We start from the raw sequence: 9,381 nt of genomic DNA, 5'->3' as shown, positions 1-9,381 counted from the left end.
TGGAACGAGAACAGAAAAAAAAGACTCCATCTTTCATCTTTTGGGGAAGAATGTGAAATGAGATACAAACGGAAAATGATCACAACACTAGTTATAATGTGAAAGGAGTTGGGACCAAGCTGGGATAAGGGGATACAAAAATATTGGGGCACTTCTATGAAGAAACCACGAAGAGGAAAACACAAACCACTCAACATATGACTACCAAAAAAGGTTGCAAAGCTTGGCAGAGGGTGATCAGAGCGGCCACTGCCATTTGGAAGTCTTAACAGGTGATCAATTGAGATTTCGTAAGATGTCGTCAGTCGATCCAGAGAGGTCTCACTAAAATTAGAGGTGATGGACCTATATACTAGGGAGCGGGAGAAGATTTGCTGGCCATGGAGAATGCTACTAACATACCGAAGGAAAAGGGATTGTAAGAACATGCTGAAGTCACTTACTGGATGTGCTGTTTAAACGAGAGCACTACAGTAGTAAAATTGTACCAAAATAACAAGCATGCAATAAACAGGTAAATAAAAGAGAGGTCGAGAAAATGTATCTTCGGTTGAAGCGTCGGCGTGCCGACTGTCTTTAAAGAATTTATTGCCGCCCATGGTGCAGAGGCTCTCCGGCAAAATTCTCCCAAGATCTGACAACCACTCGCGTCGTCCGTAGGTGCACTCCAAGACGAACGTTGCACTCGGACTCAATCTCAGATCGCTATAAACCAAGCCTCAGGACAAACTCTCGGTAAGGAAGAACATTGAAGACCAAACCAAACCGCCTGCAAGCGCGAGGCCCACGAGCTGGGGATTTGCACCCCTCCTGCGCGCGATGATCGCGTGCGTCGCACCCGATTTATGGATTTCCGGCTCAAACCCCCCCGAAACCACCTGATTTGGGCTCGACCCACGCATGTGTGTAGGTCCCCTTAACATTGCTAAGCAAGGATGGAATAACTCCATATATAAGGCCTTCCAACCTTTCTTTGCTTAGCAATGTGGGACTACATGCATACATCTATGCATTACAATAAGCAAATAAATAGTTTGAATTAAACTCAAAACTCAACAGGATGTAGGAAACTCGAAGGAGGAAGAGGAAGAAGATGAAGAGGCGATAGTGAAGAAAAGCGATAAGAATACAAAATATTCTTATTCATCCTAATATAACCTAGCTTGTTCAGAAAAGAGCATTAGATCTTTGCTGTCAAAAAGGATGGATAAATTTGTGACCATGTGATCTTGCAAGCGAATGGAAAAATTCTAAGATAAAAAGGCATGCGGATTACTCTTGAATCAAGATAGATGACACAGATGGCGTGCTTAAAAGGAGTGATGACATTTAAGATAATGATGGCATGGGCATGTCAACGTTTAATGCACAATCCCCTCAAAAACGTGTAAGAGATATGCTACATGACTAAAGTAGAGTTGGTGAAAATTATTCTGATTACCAAAAAATACGCCTCTCTACATGTCAAAACCCTAATCTTTATATTCCTCCTTTAACTTGAGCGTTGAGCAGCTACGCCGGGGAACTCTCTAGCCGTATCCTAACTCTTTTTTTTGTTGTTGTCTTTTTTCTTCTGTGTAAGTTTTAGATCACATCGTCATCCTCCTTGTCATTTGCTTATCGACGATTAAGTTGGTCATCTAGCTAACTCACTGGTGAACCATTAGTCGACGTTCATGGACAGGATCAAGTGCATTAAATACAACTCATATACGAGCTTCCTTGATCATTCTGTTGCATTGTCCTCCTACTACCGTTTTGCTACGACCCTGCTACGCCCAACTACTACCGTTAGAACGACACCGACTTCGAACTACGAATTACAATCTACTAAAATATTGGTAACAATTTAAAGTTAATTTTTTTATTGTATCATAAAGTGTAATTTATTACACTTGATGTATATGTATCTGTTTTACAATTATTAGCAGGTTGTCGAATTGATATGACCTGAGAGATCGTAAACCTTAGAACAAGAGTCATTGAAGACTCTAAATAAAATAAAATTGAAAACGTATTATTTTCTATTTTGTCTTTTCTTGTTCATTCTATTTATTTTCGTTACATACTCAAACTTTCGACGAGGATTTTTAAAAAACAAAAAGAATGATTTTTAAAACATCATTCACCTACCCCCTCTGACGTTCTATACAATCCAAAAAAGATATAATATGTATATTTAGGATTATAAAAAACTGAATACGTGATGCGGTTCAGTCAAATTTTACGGCCGTTTTTTTCCATGCCAATTCCACAACTACAGAGTTGACTCGGTCTAATCTGACATTTCAACTCGGATCCATTCAAAGAGGCATGCTCTCTCTTCTTACACGGTATATTTCTTGATAATTTATTCTTAATATTTTTATTCTATTATTTATATATTTTTAAAAAATTATATATATATATATATATATATTAATTATTGACTTTTAGAATAAATGAGAATGCACGAGTAACGCCATCAGTCTAACATTCTTAATTTAACTATCTAATCTGCAATACAATATTCAATTATTTTTTTATAAAAAATGATAAACTGGTCGTATTTGAAAAAAAAAATCTATAAATATACTTAAAAATCGAACCGCGAATACCTTCCGTTGCAACCTAGCGCTGAAAATATATTCAAGTATTTTATTTTATATAATGTATGGTTGATATTCCTAATATTACCCTCAGTGAGCGTGATAGCGAACGAACAGACGAAGGGCAAAAAGGACGGTTGCCTGCGTCGGATATTGTAATGTCGTACCGTTCAGATCTCATTCTTTTCCTGGGCGGTACGTTTTTGTCTGCCACAATTATTTGTAATGATGATAAAAATAATTATAATGGTAAAATAATTTTTTTATCTCGTAAATTAATTAAATTTCTTTTTCTTGACTACAGCAAATAATTGACTTTGACACGACCACTTTACCCGCACCAACCATTACGCATATACTATCTTAATTGCTGGAAAGTTCTGGGGCCCACTTGGTACAAATTGGTTTTTATTAAAATAATAACATGGCCATAAGGGAAAATTTATTTTCTCGTTATATTTATATATTTATTTTAAATAATATATAAATGATAAAGATTTTGTACGAAATACCACCTCATTCGAAAAAAGGAGGAATTGATATTGCATTTTACAAGGGGCTTGTTGGTAAAAATCAGATTCGATGGGGACCACACACACCGAGAAATAATGCACACGCAATTCGCAAGGCGCCAACTTTTCCTTGTCCTTCGCGAATAGCCCACGGCGTGGCCGTTTATTACATTTTCTGCCACGCGGCGATTAGCTGGCGAAGAGAGCAGAAGAGGAACCAAAGGACGATAACGAAGAGGCAGAGAAGAGGAGTGAGCAAGCAAATTTCTCATTGGATTCTCCAGTCTCGGAACACACAGAGATTTGCCATCTTGTTCTTTTTTTCCTCTCGATCAATCTTTGGCCGAGATGGTCGCTCCTCGAGATCCCTCTGCTCATCTGTTTCGTTTCGTGGCGAAAGATCCGGATTTCGAGCTTATTATCTGGTTGTTAGCCTGATCTTTGCTTGTTTCCTTGGAGCAGCAGCGTTTGGTAAGTGAAAGGAGGTTCTTTGCTCAGGCTTAGTTGTTTATTTGGGGATTTCTGCTGATGGATTTGGTTTTCCATGAGTAGTTTAAGACAGCTCCGTCCTTCTTGATGGTTTTCTGATGAGTCCTTGCTTTTCTGTTTATTTCTTTCTTCTACAGATTGAAATTTTGCCGGAGGGATGGATCGGAAGAGACTCTAGTATTCTGAGGAAAAGAAGGCGTGTTTGTGTGAATTTAGGGTTTGAATAATCTTGGAGAGATGGAGGGAGAGGTCGGAGCGCAGGTCGCTTCTCCCATCTTCTTTCACCACCATCACCAGGCCATTAATGACGCCCATCTTCTCGCGAAAAAGCGAGACCTTCCTTGGAAAAAACACATCTTTCAGCATATCCAATCCCAGGAGAACCAGCAAGTATCTTCCCTTTCTAATTCCAGTGGTAATTGGAACCCCAAGATGTGGGATTGGGATAGCGTGAGGTTCACCGCTACACCAGCCCCTGATGCCGCGGACTTGCTCTGTCTGGGATCCCATCCTTCTTCTTCAGCTGCTGCTGTGGTTGACCTGGCGAAGAAGGGAAACGAGGGCTCGAATGATTCTAAATCTAGAAGGGATTTGGAAGAAGATAATGGGGAACTAACACTGAAGCTAGGAGGTGGAAGTAACTTGGTGGAGGAGCCAGCAGGTGCGAGGCCTAGCAAGAGGGTGAGATCGGGTACGCCGGCGACTAGTAACAGTTATCCAATGTGTCAGGTGGATGATTGCCACACCGATCTGTTGTGCACCAAGGATTACCATAGGCGGCACAAGGTGTGCGAGGTGCACAGCAAGACCACCAAAGCCCTTGTGGGAAACCAAATGCAGAGATTCTGCCAACAATGTAGTAGGTAACATGATTCTATTCTCCAATGTTTTTTTTTCAGCTTCCATTTTACAGTTCTATTGCATCTTCTAATGTTGCAATGCATTCTATCTTTGATAAAACTATTGCTTAAAATTTAGTTGAAGAGATGAATATTGATCATGGATTATTCTTGCTATATATATAATAACAACAACTAAGTCTTATCCTATTAAGTAGGGTCAGCTATATGGATTCTCCTATGTCATTGAACTCTATTCCCTACTATATCATTATCTATTTATTTTCTTATTTCTAATATTTGGTTCACCTACAAGGAACACTTGATCTGACTTTAATCTACATATCCAGTATAATAGAACCCTATTTATACTGATACATGAATCATTGGAATTGGAATCCAGATTTCATCCTCTTTCTGAGTTTGATGAGGGTAAGAGAAGTTGTAGAAAGCGACTTGCAGGGCATAATCGGCGGAGAAGGAAGACTCAACCAGAGGACAGTTCTTCTAAGTTATTGCCACCTAAATTCCAAGAAAATATGATAAGCGGGAATCTGGATATTATGAAATTGTTGGCTATGTTAAGTCCCTTAAAAGGTATCTTCAATCAAATGTTGGAAGTCTTTGCCCTTCAGGTTGATTGCTTCATAATTTTGTATTGCAATTGCAGGTAGTTATCATGATAAACCAAGTGGTATCTCCCTTCCACCTGATAGTGATCGCCTAGTTCAGCTTATCAGTAAATTAAGTGCTTCAATTAGTGGAGACCCCTCTGAAAGAGCTACACCTGATGGTTTTGATTTGAATACATGTCAAGATGCACCTCTAGGTTCCCTTGAGAAATCAATAAAGGCGGTTTTCTCTGCAGCATTGGCGGCATCCATTACTCCTGTCCCTGCATCTCTTTCACAAGGGAGCAGCAAAAGTAGTGGCAATCATAAGGCCATAGTACAAAATGCAGATCCCTCTTTGCCTCCTAATTTGCACAATAAACCTACCAATGTGTATTCTTCAGTTGCCTTGACAAGCAAAGGTATCAGTCAATCGCCTATGGAAGTACCTCATCATGTGGTCCAGCAACCTCACCAAAGTTTGCCTTTGCAACTTTTTGGACCTTCTGATGATGACAATCCTCCGGCAGAGGGATTTGCAATTAAGTATTTATCCTCAGAAAGTAGCAACCCTACTGAGGAGAGGTCTCCTCCATCTCCATCCCCCATTACGAAAAAATTATTCCCTCTGCATTCAACTTTAGAAAGGGAGAAATATACAGGAAGATCTCATTACAGGGAAGAAAATGCAACTGTTGAATTAAGCACCACTCATGGTGCAAGTGCAACACTTGATTTCTTTCAGAATTTTGAAAGATCAGCAGATCATGTTGGCTATAAATCTAATTACTCAGATCACTCTCCATCGAGTTCCAACTCTGTTCAGGTAACCCGCATTCTAGTAACGTACATTTCAGTGATAACATATTCCCTATCTTATTTACTTAATGGACTTACAATATGACTTAGCAGGATCGGACTGGGCGAATAGTTTTCAAACTCTTTGGCAAGGATCCCAGTAGTTTTCCAGATGCTCTTCGAGCACAGGTACTGCAAATTAAAGTTAACTTTTTTTACCTCGAACGGTCTTGTATCAAATGGTTTATTAGCACTTAATTTGATGATATCTGCAGGTATTTAATTGGCTCTCAAGCAGCCCTTTGGAGATGGAGAGTTACATCAGGCCTGGCTGTGTTATCCTGTCAATATACTTATCGATGCCATCAATTGCATGGGAAGAAGTTAGTGCCGCTCACACATCTTGTTTGGTTTACTTTGTAAAATTCTTAATAAATATATCGGTTTTGCAGCTCGAAAGTGATCTTCTTCAGCGTGTCACTTCTCTTATTCAATGTTCTGAAACTGAGTTCTGGCGAAACACAAGGTTTTTGATTTGCACAAATAGACAACTGGTGTCACACAAGGATGGTATATGTTTTTCCCTATAAATATATACTCCATTTTATCGATTTCAAATTAGTTTTTTATTGGTCGGAGTGCTCTCTGTTGAAATATGAATCTTTCAATATTTAATTGCAGGGAAGATTCGTGTATCTAAGAATTCAAGGGCATGGACTGCTCCTGAAGTGACTTCTATATCACCTGTTGCTGTTGTAGGTGGGAAGGAAACTTCTCTCGTTCTTAAAGGTCGCAATTTGACTGTTCCGGGCACCAAGTGAGTTGAGACATTGCGATGCTGTTCCAGATATGCATGGACTTGTTCTTTTTGCTCAGTTTTCTTCACTTTCGCAGTATTCATTGCACATATAGGGGTAAGTACATGTCAAAAGAAGTTCTCTGCTCCACATACCCTGGCACCATATATGACGATTCTTGTGTGGAGAGCTTTAACTTTCCTGGAGGGTTCCAAGAGCAATTTGGCCGTTGTTTCATTGAGGTGATCGCCCTATCAGACATTCAAAACCATGTTCTTACTTTTTGTAATTTCCTGTAATCTAAGAGCTATGCTCTCAACTAATTGCTGATTTCCATGTTCAGGTTGAAAATGGTTTTAAAGGAAACAGCTTTCCTATCATTATTGCCAACGTGAATATCTGCCAGGAATTGAGAACCCTCGAAGTAGATTTTCACCGAGATTTTCAGACAACAGATGCCAGTACAGAAGATAAAGTTAGTAATAGTCCTCAATACAGGTCAAAGAAGGATGTTCTACACTTCCTAAACGAACTTGGTTGGCTGTTCCAGAGGACACATGCATCATCCAACCTGCTGTTGTCTGATTTCTCAATTTCACGGTTTAAGTACCTTTTAACTTTTTCAGTCGAACGAGATTGGTGCACTCTTATTTGTACTCTTCTTGATATTATCGTGCAAAGAAGCTTAAAGGATGACTCTTTGAAACACGAGGCACTTGAACTGCTTTCAGAAGTTCATCTGTTGAACAGAGCAGTTAAGAGAAAGTGCAAGAAAATGGTAGATCTTCTCATCCATTATTGTGTAGTTCATGGAAGTTATTCGACAAAGGTGTATCTTTTCCCACCAAACATGGCTGGACCTGGTGGCATCACACCATTGCATATGGCCGCTTCTATGCATGACTCGGTCGACATGGTTGATGTGCTCACTAACGATCCACAAGAGGTACTTCGATCATGTCTACATATGTTGCTATATATGTTCTGTCATTCTATGGCTTTTAGAACCTTCTCGAGCGGTTTCACTAATTTACTCTGATTATTTAGATTGGTCTGAAGTGCTGGAATTCGGTACTTGATGACAATCATCAGTCGCCCTACACATATGCACTGTCGAGGAACAACAGTTCTTATAACAATCTGGTGGCCAGGAAGCTTGCTGACCGGAAAAATGGACAAGTAACAATATCATTTGAAGGCGAGAAGATCACCTCGACAGCGGGAGAATCAAGACAGCATGGTTCCCAAGTTTTAGAGTCAGGGTCTTGTGCACAATGTGCCATGACCAGAACTGTGCAGCTTAGACGGACACCTCGTACAGGGCTGCTTCAGCGGCCTTATGTCCACTCAATGCTTGCAATTGCTGCAGTGTGTGTTTGTGTCTGCTTACTTCTTCGAGGTTCGCCACAGACTGGGAGTGCAGATCCATTCAGGTGGGAGAATCTAGACTTTGGCCCGAGTTAGTTACAAAAGAAAGTAGTGTCAGGGAGTGTAGTTGGTGTACAGATTCGAAGATACTGCTCACATTGCATCCGGAGGTGGTCACTCATCGTGCTATCTTCTGATTCCGACAAAAGGTCATGGTGGCAAACTCCATTAAGGTGAACATTCTGCGACAATCGATGCACTATGCAGTGCAACGGAGTTCTTGCAAAGTATTCTCCAGATGTAGAGCAGGATGGTCTCGTGACAACTTTAACTTTGCTCATTTTCGAAGAAGTCATTTAGATTCCCTTATGCTCTCTGGGTGCCACAATAACAAGAAGTTTCCTGAGTTGGGGTTCAGATTGATACAAACTAATGTTCTTTTGTTCAATTGACGCGGCCCGCTGACACGAGCACAAGATAAGACTCAGGCTTAATCCTTGAGTTGGCTGGCAATTTCTAAATTGTGCATTTCGTCACATCCTCTTTTGCATCTCTTTATGGTTGAGTGCTACTTTGCCCCTTTCGATTTCTTTTGATCACATCCACCATCAGAATGGCTATGTATGTTGTGCTATTTCGTATGTCAGTAATGTTTGTGGTTTGACGCCATGCCGAAAAATGTCTTCTTAGGAACCCAAGTTAATGGAGAGCCATTTGTCTTCAAAAATTCTCGGAAGGGTGTTTCTAGTGTTATTGTTATAATATGTTCTTGCTATGATTGAATCACAATGGATTGCCAGGTCTAGTAGGTTTTCTAACCCAAGTTGGACTTTGAATTTAGGGTAGTTAGCTCGAGAAGGTCGAGACGGGAAGGGTTCATTTGAGCTGAAGGCCAAGTTTGGTTGATTCGGTTAATTTATGATGTATATATTTCGGTGAAGATAAGAGCATAAAGTGTGTGACAAACAAGTTAGTAAAAAAAATATATTAATACAACACTAATAATAGTGCTAACATTTGAGCTGAAGGTCAAGTTTGAACCAATTTATGATGTATATCTTTCAGTGAAGATAAGAGCATAAAGTGTGCGACAGATAAATTAGTAAAAAAAACATATTAATACAGCATTAATAATAGTGTTAAAGTAGCACCATATTAGTACAACACAAATATATTAGAATGACCATATTATCATTCTAATATATAGACACGATGGAAGTATGTTTACTCTCCTATGTTGATTTATTTTTTCTAATTTAACTTTTTCTAATGTTATGGGATAGTTTTTTATGCTTCTTCTTAAACGTTGTGTTTGAAGTAAATACTAAACAGTGAATAGTAATAGGCAAACACAACTAAACAGTGAATAGTAATAGTGA

At 39.5% G+C, this 9,381-nt stretch overlaps 1 protein-coding gene across 2 annotated transcripts; it reads left to right on the top strand.

Annotated features, from left to right (window-relative positions):
• The first annotated feature begins 3,265 nt into the window (after positions 1–3,265).
• Positions 3,266–8,820, top strand: LOC122030765 (squamosa promoter-binding-like protein 15). Of its 2 annotated transcripts, none has more exons than XM_042589850.1 (11): positions 3,266–3,571; positions 3,727–4,452; positions 4,832–5,025; positions 5,099–5,865; positions 5,952–6,026; positions 6,113–6,220; positions 6,290–6,407; positions 6,519–6,654; positions 6,750–6,876; positions 6,978–7,580; positions 7,682–8,820. In XM_042589850.1, the coding sequence occupies exons 2-11, from the start codon at positions 3,827–3,829 to the stop codon at positions 8,096–8,098; spliced, it is 3,171 nt and encodes a 1,056-aa protein (XP_042445784.1). In that variant the 5' UTR covers positions 3,266–3,571; positions 3,727–3,826; the 3' UTR covers positions 8,099–8,820. The 2 variants fall into 2 exon arrangements, with proteins under 2 accessions (XP_042445784.1, XP_042445783.1); XM_042589849.1 differs by having other exon boundaries at positions 3,269–3,571; positions 6,732–6,876.
• Positions 8,821–9,381: the final 561 nt, after the last annotated feature.

This window comes from Zingiber officinale, chromosome 1A (assembly GCF_018446385.1).
Source record: "Zingiber officinale cultivar Zhangliang chromosome 1A, Zo_v1.1, whole genome shotgun sequence".
Taxonomy (NCBI): Eukaryota; Viridiplantae; Streptophyta; class Magnoliopsida; order Zingiberales; family Zingiberaceae; genus Zingiber; species Zingiber officinale.
This window is presented reverse-complemented; position numbering and strand designations above follow the sequence as displayed.

What these genes read in the sequence shown, in the direction of transcription:
- LOC122030765 (XM_042589849.1), top strand. Translation starts at nt 3,827, where the DNA reads ATGGAGGGAGAGGTCGGAGCGCAGGTCGCTTCTCCCATCTTCTTTCAC. An exon ending in TATGTTAAGTCCCTTAAAAG is followed by an intron (nt 5,026 to 5,098) that starts GTATCTTCAATC and finishes TTGCAATTGCAG; the next exon opens with GTAGTTATCATGATAAACCA. An exon ending in ACTGGTGTCACACAAGGATG is followed by an intron (nt 6,408 to 6,518) that starts GTATATGTTTTT and finishes ATTTAATTGCAG; the next exon opens with GGAAGATTCGTGTATCTAAG.